Source organism: Pan paniscus, chromosome 19 (assembly GCF_029289425.2).
Source record: "Pan paniscus chromosome 19, NHGRI_mPanPan1-v2.0_pri, whole genome shotgun sequence".
Taxonomy (NCBI): domain Eukaryota; kingdom Metazoa; phylum Chordata; class Mammalia; order Primates; family Hominidae; genus Pan; species Pan paniscus.
In genome coordinates, this window is record NC_073268.2 from 26866308 (window position 1) to 26885939 (window position 19632).

Consider the following 19632-nt stretch of genomic DNA (forward strand, 5'->3'; position numbering starts at 1 on the left):
TTGGATTGCATTTCTGAAGTTCGTTGTGTTGTGAAAAGTTCATTCTGCAGATTGGTGATAGTTGGTTGAGAGTGAATATTTGGAGACTACAGCCATTTTCCATTATCTGCGGTTTTTCTTTCCTTGGTTTTAGTTACCCATCATCAACCCCTCTGAAAATAGGTGAGTAGAGTACAGTGAGGTGGAATCATGTGTTGTGTAATGCAGGAGGGAGGTATGTTCTTAGAAATACCTCATTAGGTGATTTCGTCATTGCACAATCATCTTAGAATGTTCTTAAACAGAGCTATATTGTATAGCCTACTACATACCTAGGCTACATGGTATAGCCTATTGCTCCTAGGCTGCAAACTTGTACATTTCATTACTGAATCCTGTAAGCAACTTAACATAATGGTAAGTATTTGTATTTTTAAACATAGAAAAGGTACACCTAAAATAATGGTATGAAAGATAAAAAAAAATTGCACTTGTATAGGGCTTTACCATGAATGAAGCTTGCAGGACTAGAAGTTGTTCTGGGTGAGTCAGTTAGTAAGTGGTGAGTGAATGTGAAAGCCTGGGACATTATTGTACATTACTGATAGCGTTTGGCTGTGTATCCCCACCCAAATCTCATCTCGAATTATATCCCTATGTGTTGAAGGAGGGAGGTGACTGGATAATGGGGGCAGTTTCCCCCATCCTGTTCTTGTGATAGTGAGTGAATTCTCTGGAGATCTGATGGTTTTGAAAGTGGTGGTTTTTTTCCTATGTACACATTCTCTTTCTCTTGCTTGCTGCCATGTAAGACGTACTTGCTTCCCTTCTCACTGTGACTGACAGTTTCTTGAGGCCTTCTCAGCCATGTGGAACATGAGTCAATTAAACCTCTTTTCTTTATAAATTGCCCAGTCTCAGGTAGTTTTATAGCAGTGAGAGAATGGACTGTTACAACTACCATAGACTTTATAAACATTGTGCACTTAATGTACACTAAATTTATTTTAAAAATTGCTCTGTCATGTTACTATGGCTCTTACATCATTATATCACTAGGCAATAGGAATTTTTCAGTTCCATTTAATCTCATGGGGCCACCATCGTATATGTGGTTGTTTTTATGCAGACTGTATTTTGAGAGAGACCACATTCACATAACTTTTTTATAGTAGATTGTTATAATTTTTTTTAAATTTTTGAAATTGTTTTTGAGTTGGAGCCTCTCTCTGTCACCCAGGCTGGAGTGCAGTGGCACGATCTTGGCTCACTGCAACCTCCCGGGTTGAGTTGCTTTTTGTGCCTTAGCCTCCTGCTTAGCTGGGACTGCGGGTGTGCGCCACCACATTCAGCTAATTTTTTTGTATTTTTAGTAGAGATGGGGTTTCACCATGTTGGCCAGGCTAGTCTCAAACTCCTGACCTCAGGTGATCTGCCCACCTCAGCCTCCTAAAGTCCTGGGATTATAGGCGTGAGCCACTACATCTGGCCTGTTGTATTTTATTATTGTTGTTAATCTGTTACTGTGCCTAATTTATAAATTCAACTTTTTTATAGGTATGTATGTATAGCAAAAAACAGAATCAAGTGCTCAGTACCATTTGTCATTTCAGACATCCACTGGGGTTCTTAGAATGTTTCTCCCATGGATAACTGGGGTCTACTGCATTTAAGAGGTGACTGAAGTGGTCCTGATGAAAGGCAATGCTGGCTTTAAGTAGGGTGATAGTGGAGATGGAGAGAGATAGGCAGCTCTCACTAGTATTTCAGAAGAGGAAGGGCACAATACAGTTATGGATTAAAAGTGAGGTTAGGGAGTAAGGTATGAAGTGGTCAAAGATTATATATACTTGGTGTCTCGCATGAGCAATGTGTCATTGAAAATATCATTACCAAGATATGGAAAGAGCGGGAAGAGCAGGTTTTGTCATAAATTGTGGAGCGTTTCAAGTGTCTATGTAGGCTGGGTGCGGTGGCTCACGCCTGTAATCCTAGCACTTTAGGAGGCTGAGGTGGGTGGATCACTTGAGGCCAGGAGTTTGAGACCAACCTGGGCAACATGACGTAACCCCATCTCTACTGAAAATAGAAAAAGTTAGATGGAAGTGGTGGCACACACCTGTAATCCCAGCTCCTTGGGAGGCTGAGGCAGGAGAATTGCTTGAACCCAAGTGTTGGAGGTTGCAGTGAGCTGAGATCAAGCCACTGCACTCCAGCCTGGGCAACAGACTCCATCTCAAAATAAAATAAAATGAAGTGTTTATGTAGCATATAGAGTTTTATACCTGACCCTGAGGACAGACACAAATAGATAAAATTTGGGAGTCACTGTTATATTTTTATAATTTAGTTGGTAATGGAAATTTGGACAGTGAATAAGATTACCTAGTGTTTCACGTGAAATAAGATGACATCTTGGTCGGGCGCGGTGACTCACGCCTGTAATCCCAGCACTTTGGGAGCCCGAGGCGGGCGGATCACAAGGTCAGGAGATCGAGACCATCCTGGCTAACACAGTGAAACCCCGTCTCTACTAAAAACACAACAAATTAGCTGGGCATGGTGGTGGGTGCCTGTAGTCCCAGCTACTCAGAGGCTGAGGCAGGAGAATGTCCTGAACCCAGGAGGTGGAGCTTGCAGTGAGCCGAGATCACGCCACTGCACTCAAACCTGGGCGACAGAGTAAGATTCTGTCTCAAAAAAAAAAAAAAAAAAGAGATGACATCTTAGGCCAGAACCCTGAGGAACTTCACCATTTAAAGGTTTGATAGGGTGATCAGAAAGGTGCCACCAAAGAGGGAAAATCAGGAGAGTGAAATACTGAAAGGCAAGAAATACAGCAGTATTAGTCTGTTTTGTGTTGCTATAAAGGAATACCTGAAACTGGGTAGATTATTAATATAAAGAAAAGAGGTTTATTTGGTTCACAGTTCTGTAGGCAGTACAAGCATACTACCACCATCTTTGGGCTGAGGAAGCTTTTACTCATGGGGGAGTGGGCATAGGGACCAGGAGTGTCACATGATGAGAGAAGGGAGCTAGATGGCAGGCTCTTTTTACCAATCAGATCTCACGTGAACTAACAACAGCAAGAAACTAACTCATTACCACAAGGAAAACACCAAGACATTCATGAGGGTTCTGCCCCCATTACCCAAACACCTTTTGCTGGGCTCCACCTTCAACATCGGGATTATATTTTTACATGAGATTTGGAGGCACAAACATCCAAACTTTATCAATAGCCTCTGTAATTTTTTTTTTTTTTTTTGAGACAGAGTTTCGCTCTTGTTGCCCAGGCTGGAGTGCAGTGGCGTGATCACGACTCACTGCAACCTCTGCCTTCCAGTTTCAAGTGATTCTCCTGCCTCAGCCTCCCAAGTAGCTGGGACTACAGGCATGCGCCACCATGCCCAGCTAATTTTTTGTATTTTTAATAGAGATGGGGTTTCACCATGTTGGCCAGGGTGGTCTCGATCTCTTGACCTCGTGATCCGCCCACCTCGGCTTCCGAAAGTGCTGGGATTACAGGCGTGAGCCACCGCACCTGGCAAATAGGCTCTATTTTTTTAAAAAATTATTTTTGTAGAGATGAGGTCTCACTTTGTTGCTTAGGCTGGTCTCGAACTCCTCACCTCAAGTGGTCCTTCCATTTTGGCCTCCCAAAGTGCTGCGATTATATGTGTGAGGCACTGCACCCAGCCTCAGTGGGCTTTTATGGCTTATGCCTTCTGTACTTTTAAAACTATTTCAACTTAATTTTCTACTCTAATTTTTGTTGTAATTTATATATGTATGTAAGTGTATATATATTTATATGTAGGGTGTGTATATATGGTGTGTATATATAGTGTGTGTGTATATATATAAAATGTGTGTGTATATATACATATATAATCAACACACACACACATATATGTATACACACACATTTTTTTGTTTGTTTGTTTTTGTTTTTTCGAGGTAGGGTCCACTCTGTCACCCAGGCTGGAGTGCAGTGGTGCAATCATGGCTCACTGCAGCCTTGACCTTCTGGGCTCAATTGATCAGCCCGCCTCAGCCTGCCGAGTAGCTGGGACTACAGGTGCACCACCACCACACCCAACTATTTTTTTTTTTTTTTGTAGAGGTGGAATTTTGCCATGTTGCCCGGGCTGCTCTCGAACCCCTGGGCTCAAGCGATCTGCCTACCTCAGCCTCCCAAAGTGCTGGGATTACAGGTGTGATCCACTGTGCCCGGCCTATATTACTATACTGTATGCTGGAAAACTTCTTTTGGAAACAAAGTGGGATATAAATAATACTCAAGTGCGACTTTCAGGAACATATTCTTCATAGTAAGACAATGCCATTGAAACTTACTGTGTTTCATAAGAAGTAGTAGTACCGGCTCTACATTTATTTCTGCTTTTAAATTCTGAGGATGGGAGGGAGAGGAATCCACAATAAATTTTGAGTACCACTGTGTTTGAATAATAATAGCTGATTAGCCTAATTCCTTTCAGAAGGGCAATCAGCATGCATGAGGTCATTTCTTGCCACTTAAATTCAAATTCTAAATTCTTGAGTTTGGCTCTTTAAGGGAAACCAGACCTACTTGACTGCAGTCGTCCTAGCTGACCATAAAACAGGAAGTAAACAGGTAACAGGCAGATGTTAAAAACCTTGCCCCATTCCTGTGTTGAGAGGACTTTTTTGTTTTTTTCTCCCGCTCCTCAGGTAAATAATCCCAGCATCTTTGTGTTTTTATTAATGTAAGATTTAAAAACTTGTGGCAGGATTTGTTTTGTTTTGTTTCTTTTAGATGGAGTTTCATTCTTGTTGTCCAGACTGGAGTGCAACGGCGCGATCTTGGCTCACCGCAACCTCTGCCTCCTGGGTTCAATCAATTCTCCTGCCTCAGCCTCCCCAGTAGCTGGGATTACAGGCATGCGCTGCCACGCCTGGCTAATTTTTTATTTTTAGTAGAGACGGGGTTTCTCCATGTTAGTCAGGCTGGTCTCGAACTCCCGACCTCAGGTAATCTGCCCGCCTCGGCCTCCCAAAGTCCTGGTATTACAGGCATGAGCCACCGTGCCTGGCCCGTGGCAGGAGTTTAAAAGTTAAAATGTACTTTAAAAAAATTACTTGTTCTCTGAAGAAGATCACATGTCGTCAAGAACAACTGTTTGTGAAGAATGTTCCTAAATATTCTTGGGGGGCAACTAGTACAAATGCTGCTCTCACATTTTCAGTAGTTTAGAAGTTGCCGGGAAGATATTACATTTTTGATAATCTGAAATATTTCTTCATTACGTGTTTCTTTTCTTGTTTATAGAGATGTGAACTTTGTCCCCATAAGGATGGAGCTTTAAAAAGAACAGATAATGGGGGTAAGTGCAGAGATTTCTTGAAAAAATTTTTATTGAAAACTGGGGCGGTGGAGTATTTTCAAATATCTGGTAGTTTATTTTATTTCATCAAATTAAACAGTGTTTTCTACTCATTTTTAACAGTAGTGGCTATAATTTATGAATCATTATTATGTATTGACCCACAATTTTTCTACTTTGTGGACAAACTTAAGCATTGGCTACTTTATGCAGAATGATTTATTAAATACATACTTCTAATTAAAATTCTTATTTTTTTGGCTGGGCGAGGTAGCTCACACCTGTAATCCCAGCACTTTGGGAGGCCGAGGGTGGTGGATCACCTGAGGTCAGGAGTTCGAGACCAGCCTGGCCAACATATTGAAACCTGGTTTCTACTAAAAATAGAAAAATTAGCTGGGCGTGGTGGTGCATGCCTGTAGTCCCAGCTACTTGGGAGGCCGAGGCAGGAGAATCACTTGAACTCGGGGGGCAGAGGTTCCAGTGAGCTGAGATTGCACCATTGCCCATTAGCCTCCATGACAGAAGGAGACTGTCTCAAAAAAAAGAAAGTGTATTTTGTTAAATGGATATATTTTCTTGTGTTAGGAATTTTTTTTGAAAAATGAGCCACATTTTGTTGTTGTTGTTGTTAGACCTAAAATCTGTTGTTTTAGATTATTTTTTTCTGTTTTGTATATCTCTAGACAGATGATGTTTCTAGTGAATGTTAATTTCATTTAACTCTGAGGATCTTTGTGGCTGGAATATAAAGAAATGTTGACTTTTAGGCTGGGTGCGCTGCCTGACACCTGTAATCCCAGCTCTTTGAGAGGCCAAGGTAGGAGGCTCACTGGAGCATAGGAGTCTGAGACCAGCCTGGGCAACATAGGGAGACCTTGGTCTCTGCAAAAGTAAATATAAAAAATAAAAATAAAAAGACTTAGTTTCACATGGTGGCACGTGCCTGTAGTTCCAGCTACTTGGGAAGCTGAGCAGGAGGATGGCTTGAGCGTGGGAGGTGGAGGCTGCAGTGAGCCATGGTCACACCACTGTACTTCAGTCCCTGGGATGGGTGAGAGTGAGACCCTGTCTCAAAAAAAAAAAAAAGAAAAGAAAAAAAGAAATGCTGACTTCTGTATCACATTTTGGTATGCTCTCCTATGGACCCTTGTGCATTACTCATTTTCTTCTCCACTTTTAGTTATCTTTGTTAGAGAACTCGTATTTTTGTACATGTAGCTCAGTACTATTCTGAAATGTGTAGACGTGAGTTTATTAAGCCATGGCATACATGATGAGGCAGCTAAAAAAAGTAGAGGTTTAGCTATTATTACTATACTCTTCTCCATTTTGGGTAGCCACCTCTAAAGTAGTTTTGGCATAGACTAGAGTAATGGTGTGAATAAATGGGAAAAATACAATGATTTTGGCTAGCTCTATATATTATACAGTTTAATCTTCAGACTATGTTATACAGTCAGATTGTACAAAATTTAAAAATATATTGAAAACCCTTCCTATTACTCCTCTTCCCCATCTGCCCAGTTTATCAATAGCTTTCCTGCTGCCATATAATTATTTACTTTCTTGCATATCTTTCTAGGTTTCTTTTGCATATTCAAATGTGAATGGACGAATACTTTTTTACTCCCTCCATCTTTATACAAATGGGTTAATATTATATACTCTTCTGTGTCTTAATTTATTTCACTGAACAATTTATCTTTTTTCTTTTTTTTGAGACTTTTCTTTTCTTTTCTTTTTTCTTCAATTTTCTTTTTTTTTGAAGCTTCGCTCATTCACCCAGGCTGGAGTGCAGTGGTGCAGTCTCCGCTCACTGTAACCTCCACCTTCCCGGCTCAAGCCATTCTCCTGCCGCAGCCTCCCAAGTTGCTGGGATTACAGGTATGCGCCACCACGCCCAGCTAATTTTTATATTTTTAGTAGAGATGGGGTTTCACAATATTGGTCAGGCTGGTGTTGAACTCTTGACCCCAAATGATCCTACTGCCTCGGCCTTCCAATGTGCTGAGATTACAGGCGTGAGCCACCGCACCCGGCATGAACAATTTATCCTGTTATCAGTATAGAGCCTTTTTTTTCCTTTTTAACCATGTTATCTAATCAATCAGTTGTTGATGCACTTTCTGATCTTCTACTTTGATGACTAACTCTTTTATATATGTCATTTTGCTGGTATACAAGTATATCTATAGGATTATTAATTTCCATAGGTGGAAACAGTGGGTCAAAGGAGTTTTGCAATTAATTTTGATGGATAGTCCCAAGTTATTCTCCCTGTAGTTTTACCAATATATGTTCCCAGTTTTACCAATATATGAATAAAAAAGCTGTTCCTTATACCTTTGCTTACCTAACAGGTGAAAGTTTGTATATCCAAGCAGTCGTCTTGCATTTCTCTTAATATTAGTGAAGTTGACATCTTTTAACAGTTTGAAGAGCAATTTGTTTTTTTCTCTTCTGTGGTCTGCTTTTTGACTTGGTTGGTGATCTTTTTTTTTTTTTTTTTTTTTTTGAGATGGTCTCCGTCTGTCATGTAGGCTGGAGTACAGTGGCTTGATCTTGGCTCACTGCAGCCTCTGCCTCCCCCGTTCAAAGGACTCTCCTGCCTCACTCACCTGAATAGCTGGGATTATAGGCACACGCCACCAGGCCCAGCTGACTTTTTAATTTTTAGTAGAGATGGGATCCACTCACCTCAGCCTCCCAAAGTGGTGGGACTACAGGCGTGAGCCACCATGCCCAGCCACAGTTGTTGATCTTTTTAGTTTGATTTATTGGAGCATCCATAAGGAGCCCCTTATATGTTATTATGCTGTTTTGATATGAGTTGGACTAATTTTTGCCCATCTGGTTAGTCTTTATTTATATTGTGCTTTTTAAAAAATTTGTTTACCATGCATGGGTTTTTGATTTTAATTTTGTACAATTTATTAGTCTTTCATGATGTCAGTATTTTGAGTTATTAGTTAGAAAGGCCTTCACTATTCCAAAGTTTTGGTTTTTTTTTAAGTGACAGGTTTTCATTCTGTTGTTCAGGCTGGAGTGCAAGTAGCAGGATCCTAGCTCACTGCAGCTTTGTAGTCCCGGGCTCAAGTGATCTTCCTGCCTCAGCTTTGAGAGTGTTGGGATTACAGGAATGAGCCACTGCACCTAGTGTAAGCCTCCCATCTTATTAAATGTTTTGTATTTGTCTTTCCTATTCTGGTTTGTTCCACTCGTTCCATTCTACCCTCTCTATTAGCTTTTTAAAAAGTTAATGTTACTATGTGCTTCTTTCTTCTTTCTGAATCCTCTGAAACTCTTAGGATACTGTAAATTCACTTGTCCATCTTCTGACGTATGTTTTATTTTTGTCATGTACTTTCATTCTGTGTTTCCTTAAGAATTATAATGGTTTTGGGCTGGGCGCGGTGGCTCACGCCTGTAATCCCAGCACTTTGGGAGGCTGAGGTGGGCAGATCACAAGGTCAGGAGATCGAGACCATCCTGGCTAACATGGTGAAACCCCGTCTCTACTAAAAAATACAAAAAATTAGCCAGGTGTGGTGGCAGGTGCCTGTAGTCCCAGCTATTTGGGAGGCTGAGGCAGGAGAATGGCGTGAATCCGGGAGGCGGAGCTTGCAGTGAGCCGAGATCGAGCTACTGCACCAGCCTGGGCGACAGAGCGAGACTCTTTCTCAAAAAAAAAAAAAAGAATTATAGTGGTTTTGTCAGGTGTTTGTTGAGGATTATGCTAGTCACTTAAAATGAAACAGTTTGTGTAAATTTCGTGTTATTTTTCTTTGAATTCTATATAGAACTTCGTGAGCAACTGAAACTTTTCTGGGAAAATTTTTGATAAATCGTTTTTTGGCAAAATTATAGGGACATTCCTTTTTCCCTCCTTTCTCTTTTTCTTTTCTTTTCTTCTCTTTTCTGTCCTCCCTCCCTGTCTCCCTCCCTCTCTCTCTCTCTTTCTTCCTTTTTTTTTTTTTTTTTTTTTTTAACAGTGTATCACTTTGTTGCCCAGGCTAGAGTGCAGTGATGTAGTTATAGCTCACTGCAGCTTCAAACTCCTGAGTTCAAATGATCCTCCTGCCCCAGCCTCCTGAATAGGTGGGACCACAGGCACACCATGCCTGGCTAATATTTTTTTCTTTTTGTATTTTTTGTAGAGACAAGCGGTTTCGCTTTGTTGCCGAGGCTGGTTTCGAACATCTGGGCTCAAACTATGCCCCTGCCTCATCCTCCCAAAATGTTGGGATTACAGGCATGAGCCCTTGGGCCCGGCCTATTTGTATACACTTAAGTCAATTTTGGTGCGCTCTATTTTTCCAAGAAATTTGACTACTTTGTATAAGTTGCTGAAATTGTTGGACTAACATTGCCAATAGTATTTATTTATTTATTTATTGAGATGGAGTCTTGCTCTGTCACCCAAGCTGGAGTGCAGTGGCATGAGCTCGGCTCACTGCAGACTCCACCTCCCAGGTTCAAGTGATTCTCTGCTTCAGCCTCCCGAGTAGCTGGGATTACAGGCGGGCACCACCACACCCAGCTAATGTTTTTTATTTTTAGTAGAGAGAGAATCTTGCCATGTTGGCCAGTCTGGTCTCGAACTCCTGACCTCAGGTGATCCACCCGCCTTGGCCTCCCAGAGTGCTGGGATTACAGGCACAAGCCACCGCACCTGGCTGTCAATAGTATTTTATTATTATTTTGTTAATTTTGCTAGCATTGGTGGTTATTACCCCATTGTTATTCCTGATGTTGGTAATTTTTTTGTTTTTTGTTTTTTGATACCGAGCCTTGCTCTTGTTACCCAGGCTGGAGTGCAGTGGTGGGATCTCGGCTCACTGCAACCTCCGCCTCCCTGGTTCAAGCAATTCTCCTGCCTCAGCCTCCTGAGTAGCTGGGATTACAGGCATGCGCCATCACGCCTGGCTAATTTTCTGTATTTTTTTTTTTTTTTTTTTTTGAGACGGAGTCCCGCTCTTTAACCCAGGCCGGATTGCAGCGGCACAATCTCGGCTCACTGCAAGCTCCGCCTCCCAGGTTCACGCCATTCTCCTGCCTCAGCCTCCCGAGTAGCTGGGACTACAGGCGCCCGCCACCGCGCCCGGCTAATTTTTTGTATTTTTAGTTGAGACGGGGTTTCACCGTGTTAGCCAAGATGGTCTCGATCTGCTGACCTTGTGATCCGCCCGCCTCGGCCTGCCAAAGTGCTGGGATTACAGGCGTGAGCCACCGCGCCCAGCCAATTTTCTGTATTTTTAGTAGAGATGGGGTTTCACCATGTTGGCCCGGCTGGTCGTGAACTCTTGACCTCAGGTAATCCACCCACCTTGTCCTCCCAAAGTGCTGGGATTACAGGCGTGAGCCACCACACCCGGCCAGATGTTGGTGATTTGTATTCTGGTTTTTCTTTGTTTTTATTTATATTTTTTTGACCAGTCCAAATAGAATCGTTCAGTTGTGTTGACCTTTTTAAAGAAGTTTTGGGCTTTGTTAATTTTTTATGCCATCTCCCTGTTTTCTATTGTGTTAAACTTCTGCTCTTTATTATTTCCTTCCTACTACTCACTATGTGTTATATTTTCCTCTTCTTTTCTAACTTATAAAGGTGGAACCTCAGGTCTTTTATTTTAGATATTCTTTTCTAATGAAAATATATATGCTGCAAGTTCTTCTCTATTGCTTTTATTGAATCCCACAAGTTGTGTTTTTTTGTTTTTGTTTTTGCCATTGTTGTTGTTGTTGTTTTGAGACAGGGTCTCAATTTGTCACCCAGGCTGGAGGGCAGGGGTGTGATCTCGGCTCACTGAAGCCTCGACCTCCTGGGTCCAAGCGATCCTCCTACCTCAGCCCCTCAAGCAGCTGGGACTACGGGTGCACGCCACTTTATCTGGCTAATGTTTTTGTATTTGTTGTAGAGACAGGGTTTCACCATGTTGCCCAGGCTGGTCTCAAACTCCTGAGCTCAAGCAATTAACAGGCGTGAGCCACTGTCCCCAGCCTGCGTCTCAAGTTGTGATAAATTTCCTGTTTGTTGCCATTCCGTTCAAGACATTTTCCAGTTTCCCTTGTGACTTTCTCTTGACTGCCTTAGTCTACCTTGGACAGAAGTAGAAGTCTTCTGCTGTTTGTTCTTAACATTGATTTTTCCCACTTATTTCTTATTTCTCTTCTGTTCTTTTTGTGATTATTTTTTAGTGCTGTATTTTAATCAGTTTAACAATGCAACTAGATAGTATTGCATTTAACCTTAATTAATTATATTAAATTGCCTTAAATTGCCTTTTTGGCCATATCTCTTCCTATTTATATAAGTATTTATATTTATCTATATAGTGGTTGCTGTAGGGATTATAATTTTCTTATCAGTAAATTCAGTCTACTGAGTGTACCACTTTTTTTTTCTTTTTGAGACGGTGTCTTGCTGTGTCGCCCAGGCTGGACTGCAGTGGCACTATCTTGGCTCACTGCAACCTCCACCTCCCGGGTTCAAGCAGTCCTCCTGCCTCAGCCTCCTGAGGTGGCTGGGACTACAGGCACACACCACTACACTCAGCTAATTTTTGTATTTTTAGTAGAGACATGGTTTCGCTATATTGGCCAGGCTGGTCTGAAACTCATGACCTCGAGTGATCTGCCCACCTTGGGTATCCAAAGTAGTGGGATTACAGGCGTGAGCCACCGCACCTGGCCTGTGTGTACCACTTAACACGAAATGTAGAATGAAACCATATAGACTTCTTTTCCAGTCTTTGCTGCAGTTTTATAGGAAAGCTACATACATCCACAGACCGTACCAGTGTTTTAATATTTAGTGTAAGTGGTCATTTGTATTGTAAATGAGTGTGAAGGCATTATTGTTTTATATGTGCATTATATATTGAATGTACCTACATGTTTATCGCTCTTTATATTTTTCTTCAGTTCTGAGCTTCCTTCTGGAATCATTTTCCTATTGCCCAAGGAAAATCGTTTGGTGTTCCCTTTCATGGAAATCTTTTACATAATGTTTTCTGGCTTTATTTAGTTATCTAGTTTTTCGTTTGATAACTTGCCTTTTGTTTTTAAGATTTTCATTTCTTTCCCTTAGTTTTCTGTAGTTTTATTAATGTTCCTTGGTGTATTTATTTACTCTGATTTATAGTGGTTCTTCAGTCAGTGGCTTTGGGTCTTCTGTTCTGGAAAATTTTTAGGCATTATCAATTCAGATACTGCTTTCATGCCATTTTCTCTCTCATATTTCTCCGAGACTCTGATTACATGTGTGTTAGACCTGCCTGCCTATTACATTTTTCATGTGTCTTATTCCATTTTTTGTATTTCTTACTTTTGTGTTTTGTGCTAACATTCTGGATTTCTTCTTCTGACCTGTTGTGTTCCTACTAATTCTCTTTTCATCCACGTCTAAACTGCTGTTAATCCCACCCACTGATTTTTTTTTTCTTGAGATAGGGTCTCTATCACCCAGGCTGGATTGCAGTGGCACAATAATCGTTCACAACAACCTCCAACTCCTGGGCTCAAGCAATCCTCCCACCTCAACCTCCTGAATAGCTGGGACTATAGGTGCATGCCGCCGCACCTGGCTCATTATTTTTTTTTTTGTAGAGATGGGGTCTCACTTTGTTACCTAGGGTGGTCTTGAACTCCTGGTCTCAAGCGATCTGCCTCAGCCTTCCAAAGTACTGGGCTTACAGGCATAAGCCACTGTGCCTGACTGATTTCTAAATTTCCGCTTTACTTCTGGAATTTTAATTTATTATTATAGTTTTCGGTTCTTTGCATCAATTTAGAATTTTGTCTTGTGTGTACTTGATCATAGTAAGCATACTTATTTTAAAATCTTTATCTGATAACTCCAAAATACGGATCTGTTTTGATGTTCGTGTTCTCCTTATTCTCATTCATATTGTCTTGTCTGTCATGTGTTTGGTACTTATTATTGTGCTGGAAATTATATGTAATTAAGAAATTTTAGGCTGGGTGTGGTGGCTCATGTCTGTATTCCCACCACTTTGGGAGGCTGAGACTGGTGGATCACTTGAGGTCAGGAGTTCGAGACCAGCCTGGTCAACACAGTGAAACCTCATATCTACTAAAAATACAAAAATTAGCCAGGTGTGGTGGTGGGCACCTATAATCCCAGCTACTTGGGAGGCTGAGGCAGGAGAATTGCTTGAACTGGAAGGAGGAAGTTGCAGTGAGCCGAGATCACGCCAGTGCAGTCCAGCCTGGGCCATAGACCAAGGCTTTGTCTCAAAAAAAAAAGGTAGAAATTATTTGTAGCCAAAATGATACTATTTTCTTTTAGAGAGGATGTCTGTTTACATCTGCTTCGTGCCTTGGGGATTGTAATTTCGGATTACCTTCATCAAATTTCAGAGTTTGAGATGGTCAGAGCCCTGGTGTCGTCTCTTTGAGGGTCTATGTACTTTTAGTGTATTCTCACCCCCGGTTTGCCGTTCAGTGTTGCATCTGAAAGGAGGAGAGGGGTTTACTTGTTCTCTTTTTCTCTTGGTTGTTTGTGAATGTACATCCCTGTACTGTTGGGCCTCTGAGTTTGTCAAAAGTACCCTTCAGGCCGGGCGCGGTGGCTCACGCCTGTAATCCCAGCACTTTGCGAGGCTGAGGTGGGCGAATCACTTGAGGTCAGGAGTTCGAGACCAGCCTGACCAACATGGAGAAACCCCACCCCTACTAAAAATACAAAATTAGCCGGGTGTGGTGGCGCATGCCTGTAATCCCAGCTGCTGGGGAGGCTGAGGCAGGAGAATTGCTTGAACCCAGAAGGCAGAGTTGGCAGTGAGCCAAGATCGCGCCATTGCACTCCAGCCTGGGCAACAAGAGCGAGACTCTGTCTAAAAAAAAAAAAAAAAAAAAAAGAATTGTACCCTTCATCCTCACCACCGCTTTCTCTGAAATAGGCAAATGTTCCCTGGGCAAAAGTGGCCAAAAACTGTACCTAGGACTTACATTCTTTTCCAGTTTTAGCCCAGAAATTCCTCACTATCACATCAGCTCCTTAATACCTTCAGTCAGGAGACTGAGGCAGGAGAATTACTTGAACCCAGGAGGCGGAGGTTGCGGTGAGCCGAGATTGCGCCATTGCACTCCAGCCTGGGCAACAAGAGGGAAACTCCATCTCATAAAATATATATATTTAATACCAAATTTAAAACTTTTCCAATTAAAATAGTGAAATGATTGTTATTACTAATATTAAAAATATTGGCACCAAGATAAAAATAATTTCATGTTGACATTTAAAATGATTAAGATTATTAAATTTTATCATAAGTATTAAACTTTTAAAAACTCCTTTTATAGTGGTTCTCATTAGTAGTGTTGATCTGAATATTTAGTCTGCCTGTATAAGAAGTGTTAGTGCCAACATCTGAATTTATAAATGTTTCCCTTTGTTTATGTTCCTGTACATCATAACTGGGGAAATGATTAAGAATGCTTTTTTTAGTACTGGTTTGAGTATTCTCAAGCAATGGAAGTAAGACAGCAATGAGAATTTGTTAATGTCCTTGTTGTGCATTTGTTTCAATAGACATCGTAGGGATCTGTTAAGGAAATTAATGATGTTAATTTGCTTTTGATAAAACTGAAAAGATGACATTTATTTATTTATTTTTAGGTTGGGCCCATGAGGTGTGTGCTCTGTATATTCCGGAGGTACAATTTGCCAATGATTCCACAATGGAACCAATTGTTTTACAGTCTGTTCCACATGATCATTGTAATAAGGTACAGTGGATATTATTTTATTACTGTTTGAATATCACTGCTGGGAAATAGAAAGGAAGTCTTTGTGTTTTTAAAATTATAGTTCTCCCCAACCTGGCTAATACAGTGAAACCCCGTCTCTACTAAAAATACAAAAATTAGCTGGGCGTGGTGGCGGGCGCCTGTAGTCCCAGCTATTCGGGAGGCTGAGGCAGGAGAATGGCGTGAACCTAGGAGGCAGAGCTTGCAGTGAGTCGAGAGCGCACCACTGCACTCCAGCCTGGGCAACAGAGCGAGACTCTGTCTCAAAAAAAAAAAAAAAAAAAAAATTGTAGGTCTCCATCAAATTCAGGGAGATGTGGGAAAAAAATTACTACACCAAACTACAGTTATTAAAATGTTATTAATATGTTACTAAGGTCACAGGAGTACAAAGCAAGCAAAACTGTGTTACCTTTCATAGTAACCTAGGTATGTAGTATTCTACGATTTACAGGATATTTTAATCCTTACAGATTGGCCCTTTATGAATTACTGACCTCTTTTGCTCTTTCAGGTATCAAGAGTCTGTTAAATTTGAATTAATTATTATTTTGCATAATATTCATTACAATGTATCATATTCTTTTTTGAAAAACAGTCCTACATTAGAATGTTACTTGTCCCCCCCCTCAAGTTATTTGTACCCCAAGATACGGTTTTTATTGTTGGCCTTAAAAAAAAAACTTAATGTTTGCTTTTTTCCTGTATATTTTTCTTCATTTAGTATGTTATTGTTTTATTCTCCTCTGCATTTTAGGTTTCACCATTACCCAATGTGCCTTTAAATACAGTTTTACACTTAATTGAAGGTACACATTCCAACCGTGGAAGAAATTGCAGCCAGCATTAAGATTTTAAATGTTTTTGTGCAAAAAACCTTTTTATTCTGTAATTAATATTTATTTTATTTTATTTTATTTTACTTTTTATTTATTTATTTTTTTTTTGAGACAGAGTCTCACTCTGTCACCCAGGCTGGAATGCAGTGGGGCACGATCTCGGCTCACAGCAACCTCTGCCTCCCGGGTTCAAGCAATTCTTCTGTCTTAGCCTCCTGAGTAGCTGGGATTACAGGTGCCCACTATCATGCCCGACTAATTTTTCTATTTTTTAGTAGAGACGGGGTTTTTTCTGTGTATTTTTGCTTATAGTATATACTTATGAAAAAGTTGAATTGTTTTGCTTATATTTTTTGTTTACTTTTGAAAATTACACAGCATCTTTTGTGTGTCAATAAATTGTTTCTGCTGTATTTTAATAGATAGTCTGTAATACAGAATATCATGAGATTCAACAAACTAAATTTAATTAAGCAACCCTTTGTGGTTGAAGGGCCTAGTTTGGTGTCTGGCATTTAGTATACACTGCTAGCATCTCTGTAAAAGTGTGTGAACATTTTGGAAGCTTCAAGAAATACATTGTGTGAAATTGTCCTCTAGAACTTACACTGTATTAGCTGTATGTGAGATTGCTCATAACCCTATATTATGTTAGGTACACTGTGTTACCCTTAAAAAAATCTTTGCTATTCTTTCTAGTAAAAAAAATATTAAAATGTTTGAATGAGTTTCTTTGAGTACTGGTAAGGTTGGTTATTTTAAAGTTTTTTTTGGAAGATTATTCATGTATGTTAATTGACCTTCCATATTTGTTTATTTTAATATTATAATTTTTTTACAAAGTGTTTTATATTAGAGATCATATTCTTTTGTCTTGTATATTTGCTGTGTGTGTTTTTTCCCATAGTTTAACGTTTGGTGTTTAATTTTATTATGTCTTCATAGTTTTTGTTATTGGGATTCTAGCAGGTTAACTTTTTCTAATGCAGAAGTTTACATTTTTGAGGTAATTTACGCAAATGCTCTTTATTGTTTCTGCCTTTGCTGTGCAAAGAAAATCTTCATATTAATGCACTTTTTTTTTAGTGCTTTGGAAGTTCATTTTTAAAAACCTTGTTTTTCTTTTTAATTTTAAAAGCATTAAAACTTACAAACAGGTTGCAGGAATAGTACAAAAGAACTCTTCCTTCCCTAAACCATTTGAGAGTAACGTACCAATATAATATGCTGTCACCTCTGAATACTTCAGAATTTCCCATAAAGAAGGATATTCTCCTGGGCATATACAATATACCATCAAAATAAGGAAATTAACAGCGATGCATTATTCCTGTCTGATCTTTGGAACCCATTCATGTTTTTGTAGACATATTCTTTATAGCAAAAGGATCACAAACTGCATTTTGACTCTTTGGTCTTTTTATTTATTTTTCTTTTTATTTTTGTACAGAGTCTCTCTCTGTCACCCAGGCTGGAGTGCATTGGCGCAATCTTGGCTCACTGCAGCCTCCGCCTCCTGGGTTCTAATGATTCTCGTGCCTCAGCCTCCTGAGTAACTGGGATTACAGGTGTGCACCACCACGTCCAGCTGATTTTTTTGTGCTTTTAGTAAAGACAGGCTCTCTTGCCATGTTGGCCCGGCTGGTCTCGAACTCCTGGCCTCAAGTGATCTGTCTGCCTCAGCCTCCCAAACTGTTGGCATTACAGGTCTGAGCCACCATGCCCAGTCCTCTTTGGTCTTTTTAAATCTCAAATAGTAACTCAGTCTTTCCCTGAGTTTCATAACTTTGATACTTCTGAATATTACAGGTCAGTTATTTTGTAGAATGACCTCCTATTTGGATTTGCCTGATGTTTCATCATGATTAAATGCAGTTATGTTTTTAGCAGGAGTATCACATACGTGATTCTGTGTTTTTTGTTTGCATCCTATCAGGTGGTACATGATTTCAGTTTTTCCTTGACCACTTGGTTAAGGTGTGTCTATCAGGTTTCTCCACTGTGAGGTTAATCTTTTTTCTCTTTATAGTCAGTATGGATTTTGTGGGGGAAGTACTTTGCATATAAACATCTTGTTCCTTGCGCCTTTTCCTCACTAATTTTAGCATTCATTGATGTTTCTGGACCTAATTTATGACTAGGATTGATGGCAAGTGTAGTGATTTTCTAATTTCACCTTTTCCTTCACATTCATCAGTTGACGTTCCACTGTAAGGTGAAGCTTTCTTTACTCCCTGATTATTTGTATTAGTATGGACTTATGCTATTTTATTTTAATGGGTCATATTCCACTAATATCATTTATTTTGATGTACATACTGTCTCAGGTTTGCCTGGTGGGACCTCTTTAAGCCGGCTTCTGTGTATTTTGACCTATCATTTCAGAGAAGCATTTCTCTACTTCTGACACAACAGTATAATCTAGGCTCATCTTGTATTATTCCTGCTGTAGTTCTGAAATCACCATTTCTCTGAGGAGCCTTGATTCCGTTTAGGTGAGAATAATATTTAGAAGCCAAAGCGGGTGCTAGGTGTGGGTTATTGCTACTCTCAGTCAGCATGGCTAGGAAATTTGTGTGTGTGTGTGTGTGTGTGTGTGTGTATTCCTACAGAGATACATATTTCTATAAATTCACATCATATATTGTTTTTATATCTACGTAGAAAACTGTGGGCCAGGCGCGATGGCCCACACCTGTAATCCTAGCACTTTGGGAGGCCGAGGCCAGTGGGATGACTTGAGGTCCGGAGTTCGAAACCAGCCTGGCCAATGAAACCCCGTCTCTACTAAAAATACAAAAATTAGCCTGGCATGGTGGGGCACGCCTATAATCCCAGCTGCTTGGGAGGCTGAGGCATGACGAGAATCACTTGAGCCCTGGAGGCAGAGAGGGTGCAGTGAGCCAATATCACACCACTTCACTCCAGCCTGAATGATGGAGTGAGATTCTGTCGCAAAAAGAAAAAAAATGGGCTGGGCCCAGTGGCTCACGCCTCTAGTCCCAGAACATTGGGAGGCTGAGGCAGGTGGATCATGAGGTCAGGAGTTCAAGACCAGCCTGGCCAAGATGGCGAAACCCCGTCTTTACTAAAAAATACAAAAATTAGTCAGGTGTGGTAGCAGGCACCTGTAATCCCAGCTATTCAGGAGGCTGAGGCAGGAGAATTGCTTGAACCCGGGAGGCGGAGGTTGCTGTGAGCCAAGATTGTGCCACTGCACCTCAGCCTGGGCGACAGAGCAAGACTCCATCTCAAAAAAAAAAAAAATTAGCTAGGCATGGTGGTGGACGCCTGTAATCCCAGCTACTCGGGAAGCTGAGACAGGAGAATTGCTTGAACCTGGGAGTCGGAGGTTGCAGTGAACCGAGATTGTGCCACTGCACTCCAGCCTGGGTGACAGAATGAGACGCTGTCTCAAAAAAAAGAGAACAAACTGTGAGGTCACAATACTTTTGATTCATTATGTGAATATACATACACACTCACATCTCTATTACTGTATCCATCTCTATATATTGAACTCCATATACTCATATTAACTTTGCCAAATCCTACCCAACAAAACAGGGTTCATTTTAATTTTTTCCCCCATATTTATGATTCTCAGACAGAAACCTGACTCTCACTATTTTTAATAGTTTACTTATTTGATCAATTTCTCCTGTTTT

General features: G+C 40.6%; 1 protein-coding gene across 1 annotated transcript in view; it reads left to right on the top strand.

Annotated features, from left to right (window-relative positions):
* Nucleotides 1-15002: 15002 nt before the first annotated feature.
* The window catches only part of LOC100982423 (14-3-3 protein epsilon-like), a 29440-nt gene continuing 24810 nt past the window's right edge, over nt 15003-19632 (top strand). Inside the window, exon 1 of the mRNA XM_034942020.4 lies at nt 15003-15104. Coding sequence (XP_034797911.2) covers nt 15057-15104 — 48 coding nt within the window. The 5' untranslated portion in view covers nt 15003-15056. The remainder of the gene's footprint in view (nt 15105-19632) is intronic.